The sequence below is a fragment of the Schistocerca serialis genome, chromosome 7 (genome assembly GCF_023864345.2).
Source record: "Schistocerca serialis cubense isolate TAMUIC-IGC-003099 chromosome 7, iqSchSeri2.2, whole genome shotgun sequence".
NCBI classification, from domain to species: Eukaryota; Metazoa; Arthropoda; class Insecta; order Orthoptera; family Acrididae; genus Schistocerca; species Schistocerca serialis.
In genome coordinates, this window is record NC_064644.1 from 177,410,074 (window position 1) to 177,426,198 (window position 16,125).

The 16,125-nt window shown below is 37.7% G+C and overlaps 1 protein-coding gene across 6 annotated transcripts in view; it reads right to left on the bottom strand.

Annotated features, from left to right (window-relative positions):
• Positions 1-260: 260 nt before the first annotated feature.
• Positions 261-16,125, bottom strand: part of LOC126412066 (solute carrier family 2, facilitated glucose transporter member 1-like) — a 557,262-nt gene continuing 541,397 nt past the window's right edge. For all 6 annotated transcript variants that reach the window (XM_050081452.1, XM_050081454.1, XM_050081453.1 and 3 more), the window contains 8 exons: positions 10,582-10,680; positions 9,711-9,927; positions 7,403-7,536; positions 5,112-5,325; positions 4,467-4,654; positions 2,598-2,810; positions 1,993-2,199; positions 261-1,476 (listed from right to left, as the gene is read on the bottom strand). In XM_050081452.1, coding sequence (XP_049937409.1) covers positions 1,333-1,476; positions 1,993-2,199; positions 2,598-2,810; positions 4,467-4,654; positions 5,112-5,325; positions 7,403-7,536; positions 9,711-9,927; positions 10,582-10,680 — 1,416 coding nt within the window. In that variant the 3' untranslated portion in view covers positions 261-1,332. The remainder of the gene's footprint in view (positions 1,477-1,992; positions 2,200-2,597; positions 2,811-4,466; positions 4,655-5,111; positions 5,326-7,402; positions 7,537-9,710; positions 9,928-10,581; positions 10,681-16,125) is intronic.

The window sequence follows — 16,125 nt, forward strand, 5'->3', positions numbered from 1 at the left end:
TCTGTACTAATTTCTGAATGAAATGGTTGTGCATAGTAATTTTCTCATGTTGTCTGTACATTCATGTGTATCAGACAAAAGAATGGCAATTATTTGTTTCCTTGATGAGAATGGTCACTCTTGTTATCTGCAACTGCTTCTGAAATATTGTGACAAACTGTTTTGCTGGCTTGAAATTGTGCTATGACATGTACCGAAAACACAACTTTACAACTTTCTATAAAGAACACAGTCTACTACAAACACTCATCTGAGAAAGCTTTTAAGTCTGATATGAAATCTACACAATTTTCTCTGTTTTGTGATGTAATTGCAACACAGTTTTTTATGTTTTACAATGTCTATGAAACTTGCATAGAAATGAGTATTTCTTTACACATATGAGTATTATGATGTGAAAGATTGATCCATAACTCTTCTCTGAGAGTATAAATACGTTCAGTCTATGATATTGACAATACTTGCTTTATGGTGACTCCTCTCTTATAAGCAAAGTGACTGCTTAGCTCCTGTAGATAGGCTGACAAAATTTCTATCCTGCAGCTGAAGTGTCATCTTTTTCCATCATGGAAATATATTACTATAATGTAGTTACTTGATGTCATGAGGGGTACAATGACTATATATCAAGCAGAGGCTTCCAAACGTTTTTACTAATGAAACAGCAATTTATTTCTGGGAGAGAGGAATGTAGATGACTAACAACTAAGGTTTACAATGGTACTGACTGAGAATTTTTGTCAAAGCTACAAAATCTAAAGTAATTGTACATTTTATCAGCCTACCTATTAATGACTTGCATTTACTTGAGCAGTAAATTCCTATCCAACTTTGTCATGAGTGCACAATATAAACCATTTCCCACATTATTTGTACATGACCTGTCTTATTGCACATAGCAGTGAGATGTCTTGACTGAAAATAAAGTAAAATAAAGCCTCATTTGTGAGCTGCTTTTTATTTATGCTTCGATGTTGTGAATGTGTTTCCTATAAAGCTGTGCATCCTGTCATTACACTTGGAAAATGTCTTTTCTACTCTCAGCGATTTACATTTATAGTATCACAACAAAATTCTACCCAAACTGAGAATTTGTAATAACAGTACCATCATTTCTATCATCTTCTACTGTTGCCCTTCTCCCCACATTTTGTAACAGTCTTTTACAAAGAAACTGGCAGCATCTGTGCTTGCTGTTGTCATGATTCCTACTGCTTATTAATTTCAACACAAAATGGTACATTTCATAAATAACAGTCTACTGTCATCATGTTCACAGGATCACTGGAACTTAGTGTCTTCATGATCATTTTTGTTCACAGCAGACGATGCTCAGTTGTATGAAATTTGCCTAAACATTGCTGTTATCTCCTCCAAGGTCTTGTTCTTGGTCTCAGGTACTTTGAAATAAATAAATAGCACAAACAGTGCTTGAAGTATGACGAATATGATGAACACATAACCTCCAATTGCTTCCTGCAAAATGAAAAAGTAAAGGGTAAGATAATTCCTTAGAATATGCAAGCATACAATATGACACTAAAACTATCACATAGCAAATCCAAAAATATACAATCAATTGCAGCTCAAAAGCAGACTACAAGGAAATGTAAATGTGAAAAAGTGTTTATCAACCTGAATTGGAGCAGCAGGGTAAAAGCCAAACACAGAAAAGAAAAAAATTTGAAGTCTATGGAACCAATAGTTGAGATTTTCTCCTCTTCTGTGTGAATCAATCAACCTGCTGTCCTCCAAGTCAGTAAACAACCAATTTTCCTATATCTAGGTAGGCTACTAAAATCTGAATGCCATATATAGTTCCAGACTAGGGCCACACATGAAGTTATGAGTAACTGAACTGAAATGTATGTGGAGAGCAGAAATTTATTATGGTAAAGTCTATATATCTAATATTTCTTCAGTTTTTGTTTCTGTGCTTCTACAGTCATTCTTTAAATGCTACTTATGTATAGAAACTGATAGATTTGTTACCTGAATGGGTAAGAAAGCAATGCCCACAATGAAGTTGGCAGTCCAGTTGATAGCAACAGCAAGACTTGTAGCAGTTGGTCTCGCAGACTGATTGAAAAGTTCAGAAACCAAGAACCATGGAATTGATCCTGGTCCAACAGCAAACATTACCACAAACAGAATCACCAGGATGATTGATATCACAGACAGCCACATTACTCCTGGTTTCTGCAAGAAGAAAAGAAAATCATTGCTATAAGGAAGGCAAGAAGAGTAGCATTTAATATCCAAAGACAAAAACATTATAGTCATGTATTAATACGTCATACTGGAGGTAAACTGGTTATGTAAATATGGTACCGAATGCAAATAAGACACAGGTGTGGACAATTAATTACAGGAAACCCACACTGTCAAGAGTTATCTAGTTTGTTAAGATGTGTGGGACCCTATTTCAGGCTTTCCACATCTGGTAAAGCTTAGTTGATCACTCAACTATGCTTATGATTTCTAACCAAATTAGCAACAAAACCACAGAGATAACCAGTTGTAAATATCCATATTTTTAACTGAATTTTATTCTCGGAGTGTCTTCCTGATGTCTGCATAATATGTTTGTTACTTACCACATATACAATGCAGATTGTGAGGAGGATGGTCACCACACACATTCCAGAGAAACCTATCAGAAGTAATGTTTTGCGGCCGGCCCTTTCGACCACTACCAAGGACACCACTGTCATGAGTACATTGATAGATCCCATACCCAGAGTTGCATATTGGGCATTTTCCTTGCTCAGCTGTGCCATGGTGAAGATGCGTGTTGAGAAGAACATCACCTGAAATGTAAGGTTTCATGATAATAACTGGAAAACATTTCTGAGAAAGCTAAGGTATGAACTGTGCAATAATGATTTATAAAGAAAACATATATGCTGATTTTAACTTATTTTATGTATATTTCCTTTTATAGCTTGTCATGTGCAAAGGACTGGTAATGCTCTTCTGATGATGGAAAGGAAATTTAAATCCTATTATTTTCTTTCAGTTCTTCTTTGTGTAATTTTATTGAGCCTGGTGTTCTTGGAAAGCTATTGTTTATTATAGGGGAGGTGGGGATGGAGGTAATGAAATCTTGATTTCTTGTATAAAATAACTGTGCAGCTTTACATAAGAATAGAAATGCTGTGTTCAATTGTATCCTGAACCACAAACAATTCCAGCCACCTGCATCATTATAGCAACAGACTTGACACTGGTATACATAAATTATTTCGTATTTTAGTATATATAAAAATGATTCAACATATACATTATGCTGGACAGTTAGAATGTTGTTGATCTGACTTCAACTAATTAAGGAGAAGAGACTGGAACATTTACTCTATCTCTGGTTAATCTGCAGCTATAGGAATGGGAAGTGCCATACAACAACACTGGGATCAGGCCTCTACCACTACTCTGTGCCCAAGAACAAACACAGGAAATCATGTTGAAATATAGGTATTCCCTCATGTGAAGCAAATGTAGAATTGCACCTATACACATGCATAAATTGTGAAATTCGTCTTTTTCAATTGAAGTGATTTACAGCATGTCTCTGCTCTTGACCAGGGGGCAGCAATTACTGTGGAACTCCATGAGACTAGTTTCACAAACTGAGGGATAAAAGTTGGTAAGTTTTGAAATATCATTAATGGAATCATCGTACACTGTGACGAAGTTGGCAATAGGTATTTCAGGAGGTTGCTAGGGAAATATTTTAACATCTTATGGACAGGCAATTTGTCATTTCTGTCCAGGCTATCTGTTGTAAAGCATGGAATACTTGCTCCATTTTTACACTTAATGCATTATTGAAAGCTATATTTTGTGTTTTAATATTGCCTCTAGTACCTTCAAGGATTATTTTTAATCAAGCTGGCAAGTGGAAAAATAGGTTATATTGTAGGCTAAAGAAAGAAAGGGAGGAGGAGTGGTGTTAGATATTATTTCTGGAGCTACTGTCCAAGTGTTAGGTTCTTACAGCTAACAAATGTCATCATTTGGTAAAGAATAGTTTTATAGTAGCCTGAATTAATGTTTATCTGAAAAAGATTTTCATAGTAGCTCCTTTATTGCTTCACGAATCTCATCAATGGACTCCCTCACAGAAAGTACAAGACTAAAACCTGCAGCACAAAACACTAAATCTCAGTTCTGTTCTCAAGATGCTTATGAAACATCCTTGTTTAATAAAAGTACAGAAACATGTTGTTACAATTTGCTCTCACATATTTGGCACAGTTTACTTCATCTAGTCAAATCACAACAACCAGAAGATTTTTTTTTCAGCAAATTGTAGTGCCATTCCTATTTTAACCATGGATTGTTGACGAAGCATATCACCAGCACTCTTTTATAAATAGCCTCAACATGTAGTGAACAAATCTAATAGTAAAGTAACTGCAGTAAAATTAAGTTACTGTAAGAACATAGTTTATAAGTATACTTACAGCATTGATACCAGAAAGCTGCTGAGCAATCATCACCATCATGGCAATTACAAGTGGAATACGAAGGCTAGCATTCACAAACATCTCCGTCAGAGTCACTTTCGGAACCATCTTCAGATTTTCATGTTCATTCCTCATTTCTTCCATCTCATCATGAACTTCAATTGTACCTCGCAACCAAGTAAGAGCTGGAATTGGAAAAAGTACCATGTGGAATACCACTGACATGCTGATATTCTGACTAGGAGTAAATACAATACACTCAGAGTTGCTTTGGTGTGCTTCAAAATTGTGATTAATGAAACCCCAGAGCTTCTGTGATCTGAGGTGGAACTAATAAACTAAGTTTTCCAGAGAATATTTGTACTTTAAGCCAATATGTACTGAAACTCAATTACAAAGAAAAATTTATTTTTATATATAAAACTTTCATAGGTTTTGCTTTCATTTGTAGCTCATAATCTTTAATACAGAGTCTGAACTTAGAATTGTACCTAACAGATTACCCAGAGTCCACAAGAAAATTCCAGAACCTTTTGATTTTCCCAAATAACACATTTATTGCAGCAGCAATTTATTGCTTAAAATGTGGCTTCTGTGACACAAATGTATTTTATGGGTCCTGCCATGGACTGCGTATCTTACCTCTCTGTGCTTCAAGCTCCTGTCCCTTATTGATGAGCAAATACTTGGGACTTTCTGGACACATGGGCAGTGTTGCCAACTGGAAGAGGCCAGGCACAATGGTCAGTGCTAGTAGCAGGGGCCACAGGTCACTGGTTCCCAGGACAGATTCCAGGCCAAGTATTTGAGAAATTAAAATTGAAATTGTGATCACCAACTGGTAAACAGTACCAACCTGCAAAATAAAACATTTGTTGTAGGCCAGTTTCCAGACTGTCTTCTTCTTAAGAAAAAAAAGTCAGAATTAGGTTGCTATAAAACAAAACTAATTGAATGAAGCTTTCACAATGAACTGAAACTTATGCTACATCTTAATTTGTGTCATGAGCAAATGCATCAGATCTAGAGTTTTGTCTATCACCAGCAACAAGCTAGTGGTTGTGTCAACCACCCCTGTTTAGGGTATATATAATGTCCAGAGTGATCAACAACCATTCATGTTTAATAATAGCTTCTTTGCCATTGCAGTTATTATGCAGTCATGATGGTAGATAAACCATTTTCACACAGAAAAAACAGAACTCTTGACTCAAAAAAGATTTGTCTCAGTTAAAGGATGAACGAAGAATGGTAAGGCCAAACCCTTATTTATTATATGGCAACTGCAGTGTAATGTACAAATCCGTACATGTTATAAAAAGGATGTACATATGTGTTTATGTGTGTATATTCCACATCTCCTTCTAAACCACGGGACCGATTTCAACCAAATTTGGTACACATATCCCTTGTTTCCTTGCAACAATTACTGTGGGTGTAAGAACCACCTATCTACCATAGCTTAGAAGATATATCATACTAAATTATTACTAAGATGCTCCCACAGTTGAGTCTACTTGAGAAAATCCCTGACACTGGGTGTGCTTTTGAGAGATTACAACTGAAAAGTGCAAAGGGCTGTAGGCAAAAACAATAGACATCTGTAGAGCAATGAAGAGGTGTTGCCATAGACATGTAGACACACAAGAGAGCTGTACCCAGTATACAGAAACTGTCCAGGACCATCTCACACCAAGATTACTGCAGGAGTGCATACTGTATAAGGTAATAATAAATGAAAGGAAATGTTTACCTTTGTCACAGGTCAAATTGGCAAAATGAATACCTAAGCAATGCTAGTTTAGGCAGCTAGTACAGTACTAAAATGTGGAGATGCACAACAAATTGTAGGTATCATTGATCAAACCCTTATTAAATGAAAAACTATCTTACTGGTGCACAAATAATGAAAAATGTTCAGTATAACATTATAATCATTTTAAAAGTCATTTTCTCCACTGTTCTTCCATCTTCTCTCCTCTTTTTATTTCATATCCTAACAAAGAAAATGTCTAAAGGTTCAAAAACCCAGTTTTGAATATGTTACTTTAATCTGCATGTATTTCAGCCTATGAAGTCAGATACAAACCCTCTGCTACCATTCCAAATTAATGGCAAAAATATTATGTATCATGGTGTGTGCCATCTGTTCAATCTGATACCTCTCTGCCCTCCTTCAGTACACAGGTTTTGGTTCTGTGGGGAAAAAGTACTAATTGTTGGATATCTATGGCAGTGGTCGGTGGTGGATAAGGCATGTCTACTTTTATATGTGTTATTAGAATGCTTCTCAGTAGTATGTCAGACATACATGAATTGTCAAAAATGGCTCTGAGCACTATGGGACTTAACATCTGTGGTCATCAGTCCCCTAGAACTTAGAACTACTGAAACCTAACTAACCTAAGGACATCACACACATCCATGCCCGAGGCAGGATTCGAACCTGCGACCGTAGCAGTCGTGCGGTTCCGGACTGCACACCTAGAACCGCTAGACCACCGCGGCCGGCATGAATTGTCCACTAGTAATCTGTTGTGGCTTGAAACTTCACTTATAATCTGTATGAATCACTAGGATTATTTTATGTGTAATAAGTGTAAAAAATAGAATTAATTGCATTCATTTGCTTCTCCATTTAGAGACTAATAAATGCAGTGGTCTATGTATTGTAAGTAGTACACGCACGTTCGAACAGTTTTACTTGTATTTCTCATACTGGTGGACTTTTTTCTTTTCCTGTTGACTTATTGTAGTATATTGTCTGCACTTAACCAAGCCTGTGAATTTACAAAGTTCACACACAGATTGACCTTTACAAACTTTTTCACTTTCATACGTGTCCTTCTGATACTATTCCTTTTCATGTTCATGAACATTCAGAAATAAGTATGGAGCGACAGTGGGATGGAAGAGTAATTAGTTATACGTACCGCACCCCTGAGGTGCTGTGGAGAGATCTCTGCCAGGTACATTGGTGTGAGACCAGCATTTAGTCCAGAATTGATTCCTATTAGAAACCGGCCAATGATGATCATTTCATATGAACTTGCTGCCTTTGAGCACCCTGCAAAAATAAAAAGTAGATTCTAATAATATCGACATTATTAGTGTGTTTGATGAATAAAAACTATTACTGTGAAGAAAATTTCTAATGTTCAGGATTATCCATTTTTATTAAAAAGAGTGAAATACAATAAAAGTTAAAACTGGAATGGAAGAAAAGGGTAGCAGTCCACTGTAGGAAAACTGACCTTTTTGAAACCACAAACTTCAGAAAATTTGAACAAATTTTACTAATGAAATAAGTAAGGAAAATGTGATTCAATAATTTTCACAGAGTAAGAATTAATGCGAATTATATGAATAGTAATTAAAATGTGATAGAAAAATATAGTGGTAAGGTAAATGGTAACACGACTATTTGTTGCAGTTATACAGGGTGGCACAGATAAAAGAAACCCATGTGAGTATAAAGGAAAAGCAGTGAAATTACAAAAATGAGGAGCCAAAATGGACTTATCATTTATTTACAATGAAAAATACAGTGAAAAATTCATTTATAGATGTCTAAGATTATTCAGATACAACCAGTATTAAGTTCAGATAGTGATGGCAGCAACTTCATGATTGATACTGTCTTTGTGTTGCTGTATTGTATGTGGATTTGTTTCATAGACCTTGCTCTTCAAGTGCCCACACGAAAACATCACATGTTAAACAATCAATCACTAACGTTATTCAGAAGCCACGTGCAGTAATCTGCCTCTTTCCAGCTGTCATTCTCCCATAATTGCTGAACAGCTGTCGTACGATATAGCCTCAAATTAAGACTTTTCAATATCTGCTGACCACTCCTCCCACTTTCCTGCACCTGTTGGGCCAGTTTATGTATAGACTTCTTTGGGCTCTGAATAATTCTTTAGCCAACGACTACAATAACTTTTTTATGTTAACTGAAGGAAGGCTTTGTTATTTTACATTTTGCACAGATCTGAAGGTGTGCCAGTTTTTATACAGACTCTGTATTGCTCTCTATGCTGTTAGTCCTCTATTCATATACTTGACCCAAAACATTTGGCAGGTTTCCTTAATCGAACCTGTTTTCACATATGCTTCCACAATTTCAACTCTTTCTTATATTGATAAAGTCATTTGCAGACCATAAAGAGAAACGTGTAACTATACTGATGAAATAAGCTGAAATGCTGACAGAAAAATGCTAACAACTGATTACTGCATAAAACTGTCCATTGTTGCAGTTATTTACTCTCTTACAGAAGTCAAAATATGCATTTGCATTCAAAAGACAGGTGGGCTACTTTTAACTGTGCCACCCTACACTTACTACGCTGTTTCAAGGTTTCTTGGGAATGGGTTATTTTGTTTTCCACATCTTATTGATGATTTGTTACACCCTAGTAACGCCTCATCGAGACAACAGATTGTAGTACAGAGTCCCAGATTTTTAGTTTGTCTGTCATCAAAAATAAGGACAAATTGTTTTTGTGCTAAAATATTGGAGGCCAAAGGAAAAAAATAATAAACTAGATTTTAAAAGTGTAACTATCCTGGGAAAAAAATATCAAGAAAGCTGTATATAAAAATGATTTTAAATTACAGTGCACACAAAATGCAAAGCTTTTAGGAGGCAGTATGAACATTTACACATAAATACTTTGCCTGACAAAGCAAAAATAAGTCATCATTGTGTGATAGACAGGCCAAACTGCTTCAGTGTAGTCAAATGTTTTCCAGCATATTATAAATTAGAAAAGCTGGAAATACTGAAAACAAGAAGAATTTTGATAAAATATTTGTCTACACTGACAAATGCCCAAGCCTGAGAGAAGATAAAAACAATGTACATAAAATCTATAGAAATTGCCACAATATGAAGTGATATTATTTCAACATTTAAACTGAATCAGTGGCAATATTTCAAACAAAATACACAAGAAGCCCACAATAAAAAGAAGTTGAATCCACAAAGTTAAAACAGACTTAGTAAAAAATAATATAGGAGACAAGAATCCAAAAGACATATGTTTTCCGGAAAGGAAGTTTGGATGAGAAGAGTTTCTAGAGCAGAGCAATAAAATAACAGCATCAAGTGACGACAAAGAGAAGAAAAAATGGCTAGAAGATAAAGAATAGGAAGGTAAAATATGCATATGTAGCACATTAATGATTAAAAAAAGGGAGGAAAGAAAGGATGGGTGATCGGAAGGGCTCTAGTACCTTGCAGTATGGCACTAACGACGACTAGTGCGTTGTTGAGCAGAAGTCCACCCTTGCGGCCAAAACGATCTGCAACAATGCCAGTGATTGCGCCACCAATCATGCCACCCACACAGAAGATGGAGACTGCAATGGACCAGATCATAGTGACCTTAGTCGAAGTCACCACCTGACCCGTCCGCGCCTCTTCTGTCTCATTGATCCATGTCTCGATGAGCTGCGTGCAACAACACAAATTACACATTAGATTTTCTATTGACATTATCTCACTTGTGAGATGTAAACTTTCAGTGCTAGAAATGTCACACATATTAAAACATTCCAAACTGCTGTGCCATGGCTGAATGAATTTTTGGAGAAGAAATAATTGTAGATGAAACACTGAGTTTCTCCAAAGAAGAAATTCATTTGACCATGGAATAATAACCCAGAATATTTTAGTAAGAGTGACTGCCTCACTCACATTAGTATCTATGCATGTACTTTAACGTAAATGGATGGATAACTTTGCTATATGTATGTACTTCACAAGTCACAGTACAGTGTATGGCATGTGCACTCTTGAAAAAGACAATAAAAACTGTATTAATACTGCTACAAAATTACCACAATAATACTGGAACCCACCCACCCTCCCTCCCTCCCTCTCCTCCTCCCCCTCCCCCCCCCCCCCCCGTCTCTCTCTCTCTCTCTCTCTCTCTCTCTCTCTCTGGGCTCCGCTGTATAGTTACATATGTGGCTTTTTACTGTATTTCAGTAACTGAAAAGGAACTCACTGGCCAACTGTCTGCTGTGAATGGTGTGCTCCTCATAGATTCATGCACATCTTAGCAACAATGATGTAAACGGGTTCAATTCTGAATGTACTCACCTCCTGTGGGGCATTGACGACTCCAGTGTTATACCCATGCTGAAACGAGGAGCCTAGGGCTGCTGCTGCAATGGCGAATGCGAGACGAGCGTTGAATCCCTGCAACGTAAACCAGCTGGTGAGCACACTTCAAACTGCATGAAAACAAGAAAATTTAACTCACATTATAAGTAAAATAATTTGTATTTTAAACGATCATCTGGTATGTGAGCTTCCTAAAAACTTTGCTCTGCTGTATAGGGCTGGGATAGTTCAATATGGCTGAAATAATTAACAGTCAGTGCTCAGTATTCTATGTACTTCATTTCTTGCAAATATAACTGGTTAATTTTGCTCATACACCTATATTCCATTCCTTTATTAATTTTCTTTATTATTTCTGCAGCTGATGTGAACTAATAAAAATAGTATCCAGCTGAGTGTCTAACTCTGACCCCTGAATTTTGAACACTTTGCAGCTCCAATAGGACATCTAGATGCTTGACAAGAACCATCTCTGAGTTTTTATCTGTCTCTCCTATCTTCAAAATGTGACCGTAGCTATCTTGGTGGCTACACAGTGCTAAATCCAAGGACAGTGGGGAAAAAGGGACACACTGGAGGCAATCAACAGTCCTTAATGAACTTTTGAATGTACTGATACCCATCTACCTCCTTTCAGCCACAAAGTCTTCAGAATGGTGGCCATAAACCACTCATCAAGCTCTAATATGCAGTTAAATGTTTTATAAAAATTCTTATTGTTTTTAATGTCTTCAGCATTTCTAACTCGTGCCCCATAACAGGAAATGTTATTCTTATGACTTCACATTTGTTTGCTTCACCAACATACATTTAAACTGTCACCTTCCAACCTGATCTATGTCCTAGGGTAGGCTATAGATCAGTTTGTCCCACAACACAATGCAGAAACAAATTAAACATCATCAGTGTTCTATTCTATTTCAGTGTGTGCACATATGATGTCACATGTCACAACATCATTATGTCAAGTGTCATTGCTCATGTTCAGTACTGATATTTTCAACCCACTTGCCTATAGAATAGAGTTTAAGTATCTCAAAAGGAAGACCAGTGGCAGATTCCTTGATGCCTCCAGATGTGCCCCATTAACCAATTCCTTATTTTACTCAAGCTGTGCAGTAAATTTCTTTTTTGATTGGATTCAGTACCTCCTCAGTATTTTTTGATCTTCCCATCTCATCTTAAGTATTGTCCTGTAGTGTCACATTTTAAAAGCTTCTTTTCTCTTCTTGCCTGAAGTCTTTATCTTTATCTATAACATTTCACTTGGAGACAAGGTTACACTCGAGACAAATGACATCAGGGGAGACTTCCTAAAACTTTAAATCTACGTTTTATGTTAAGAAATTTACTCTTCCTCAGAAACACTTTTCTTGTCATTGCCAGTCATTGCCTCTCTACTTCTACCATCATCAGTTATTTTACTGCCCAAATATCCAAACTCATCAACTACGTTTAATGTCTGATTACCCAGTCAATTCCCTCAGCATCGTCTGATTTAATTCAACTACATTCCATTACCCCTGTTTTGTTTTTGTTGATCTTCATCTGATAACCTCTTTCGAAGTACTATCCATTCTGTTCAACTGATGTCCCAAGTCATTTGCGGTCTTACAGAGTATGAGATTTAGGTTGATGAAAATAGTAGCAAACGTCCATATTCGAATTCCTGCAGATGAGAAGAGAGAGAAGAATTTGTGATCGCGCTAATATTTACTGGCTGGTGCCGCTCTGAGCATAGCTGTTTTGATGCAGCACTGAAAGCAACGTCGTAGCAAAATTTTTGTCACAGCGCTTTCTTTTACCTAGTCTTGTTTATCAGTTTAGCAGCGACAATTACGTAAACGACGACAACGACGTCGATGTCGTCATTAGAAGTGGATCACAAGGTCAGAATATGGAAAAAAAATCGGGCGTGTCCTTTTCAAAGAAACCATTCCAGCATTTGGCTTGAGCTATTTAAGGAAATCACAAGATTCTTTCAAGCGTTAGTAGTTTCACGCATGTATGTTAATGACAACAAAAACTACCAGTGAGAAATCACGAACACAAACCTCATCATCGCAAACGAGATCAGTGAATTGCTACATTCCCCTCATGAGTTTTTCATATTTTCTGGAACGCCAGAGTTTCTAATAGCAGAGAGCAACTCGGATCAATCTCAGTATCTACACGAACCAGCGGCAAGCTGTGTCCAGTCTGGTAAGTGCTTGTCCCCTGCTGTAGTTGACGCGTGGACGGCCTAAACTCACGTAGGCTGAAGGACCACCTGGCTTCTGTCTGCACAAAGCGATGCAAAAATAAAGAGTTGCACTAATAGAAACACGTAATTTTTATTATGTACGTGTATGCGCGTTTCACTTTCATGGATGAAACCTTGGGGGCGTTCAGCGCTGTTTTTTTAATAAACTGTTGAACAATCCGTTCAGTCGTTTTATTGACATTCAATGCACCCACATTCGTAGATATCACTACAGATTTTCGGTATGATTACATTTTGGATCACTTCATGTTTCGGTCGAGCTGGACTGCCGCAAGCAATTCTAAAGACGGAATTGCATAAATTCGAAATAGGTCGCGTGAATTAAATGTTATCAATAAAATAGCCGAGGGAATTAGCCACTAAAAGTACATTAACATTTCCTATTTTTAGAGTGATTCTGTTCGTATCTGTTTACAGCCTGAAACGGTGGAAGATTTTTATACTTTTTTTGCTTACATAAAATGGCTTCTAATCGAGGGATGAACTACATCTTCTTGAATATGAAAGAATGACTGAGTCAAGTTCTTAATGAAACGGTGAAAACAATGATTAACTGTACATCTCTAATAATGTGAAAACTCGTAGGGCTAATTTTCACTTGAGCCGTAGTTTACCCTTCACTGAAGCAATGAAGGTATGAAGTTATTGTCTAAACTTTCAAATATTGTTCTGGCCACGTGAGTCCTTCCTGCTGGTGGGATGACTTCGCCTCACTAAGGCTGTTGCGATCAAGGACGTCTCGAGTCCCACACTATCATTGCAAAATTATTAAGGTAGCTTCCACAGGAAGGAGAAGGTATGACGTTAGCCCACACAACTTTAATCACAGGAAGCGTACAAATTCTGTCAAACTTATAACTCGAGAAATAGTTGGTTTATTCGCTCGTGATCCAACATCAGCTCCTCAAATTCTGATCTGTAAACAATCCTTTATCGAGAACCTTGGCCAACTCTTCGTGGCTTGAACGACCCAGTTCCCCGGATGTTTCCATCAACGATGACGAATTTCTTTAATGAGGACGACTCCTGTAGCAACAACACAATCGTGGATCTTCCTGGAACCTGCAGCATATACTAAATACAGGTTTTGCGCGTTCTTGCAACGAATCTCTTCGACAACCACTTACGAAATTATAAAAAAAATTGGTAAACTCTACAGTGGACACACAATAGATGATTGTGTACAGATTATTTTAACGTAGCACCATCAACTGCGATGCGAAACGCATGTGTCTTTTGTGAAACATAAGCAATTTACAAATACGTATCTGACACATATTGCCAATTGAAGACCACATACTGCCTGAAATATACAGAGTGGGCAGCTAAAGTAGGACACCAAAAATTATAACGAGGTGCAGTTTAGTTATGAGGACCTTGTGGTGAATTTTCTGACACAAGCATCAAATTTATAACGTTATATTAAGGCCTAGTAGAAATCCTTAGGTGACACAGTCGGTATTGAAATTAATTAATGAAAGGATAAAATATAAAAATGCGGCAAATGAAGCAGGCGAAAGGTATTACAAACGTCTAAAAAATGAGATTGGCAGGAAGTGCAAAACGGATAAGCACAGGAAGTGCAAAATGGATAAGCAGGAATGGCTGGAGGACAAATGTAAGGATTTAGAAGCATATATCACAAGGGGAAATATAGATATTGGCTATAGGAAAATTAACGAACCTTTGGAGAAAAGAAAGAAGCAGTGGTATGGACATCAAGAGCTCAGATGGAAAACCCGTCCTAAGCAAAGAAGGGAAGGCTGATATTTGAAGGATTATATAGAGGGTCTATACAAGGGAGATGAACTTGCAGGCAATATTATAGAAATGTAACAGGTCTCATATGAAGATGAGACAGGAGATATGATACTGCGAGAAGAATTTGATAGAGCAGTGAAAGACAATCCACAGCCAGATTGCTGGGATGGTTCATTACGTGGAAGGAAACAGTGGGTGAGCCTGATACGACCAATGCGTAGACGGCATAAAGCAGTGGACGCCTTCCGAGAGGAACGGAAGGAAGAGTGTCAAACTGCACCAGACTCCTTGATTGTGAGTAGTTTATTACTGCGAGCAGTGGCGCATAGGATGTCATTGCACTTTTTGGCAAACAGAGATTTGACGGAGATCCGCATACCCGCAGCTGGAATTATGAAAGGGAATGGGGGTAAGTATCCGCTTCTCCAGCCAAATGGTCAGCCAGTTCATTCCCTGGACTGTCCACATGTCTTGGAACCGAGAGAAAAACAACTGAGCACGCGTTACGGCCAAGCGCAGAGAGGAGGTAATGGTTAGTAAAGACCAAAGGGCGACTAAAGTAGATTTGGTCGATAGCCTGCAGGCTGCTCATTGAGTCGGTACAAATGAAAACACTGTGGATGAAGGCCTGAGAAACAAAATGGAGGGCTCTGTGAATGGCATGCCATAGAGGAACAATTCGGAAATGATGATTGTTTCTATCAGCAGACGATGCATCCTGCGAGGCCAAGATTTGCGGACAATGTCATACTTAAAATGCACTTTCTTGCCGAGAGTCCCGATATGAACCCAAATGAACACGTTTTGGATGAATCAGAACGTCGCCTTCGCTCCAGGCCCCAGACTCTACCGTCACTCTCTTCTCTAGTTGAGTCTCTTGAGGAAGAATGGGCTGCCATTCCTCCACAGACATACTGACGCCTTACTGAAAGTATCGCCAGCAGGTTTCAAACCATCATAAAGGCGAAGATTGGACACTCCCCATATTAATGTCCACTAAGAAATGTCCGGATATTCTTAAACAGAGAGAGCAGTTTAGCAAAAACCACAGCTCTGTACATACTCTCGATTGTGGTATGTTTGGTGTGGCCTGTATTAGTTGTGGCACCCTTCATTATTTACGAACACTGGTGTCCATCCTAATTAGGATTAATGTCTGTAAAGGAAAGAAATCGAAGAAGGACATCAATAGGGTGGAGGATGACAGACTTTCAAAAATACTACATCGTTACAAACCAGCAGGTTCAGAAATAATAGTGAGACACAAAACCAGATGGAAAGACTTGCAGTTTACCTCTGTAAGTAGGTGTAACAACCGGAGCCTGGTGTGTGCAGATGATGATGACGATGCTGCTGCTGCTGCTGCAGTTAATGATGATGGTGATGATGATAATAATAATGATGGTTCTCAGGTCAAAAGACACCACTGGCCATTAAAATTGCTACACCTCGAAGATAACGTGTTAGAGACGCGAAATTTAACCGACAGGAAGAAG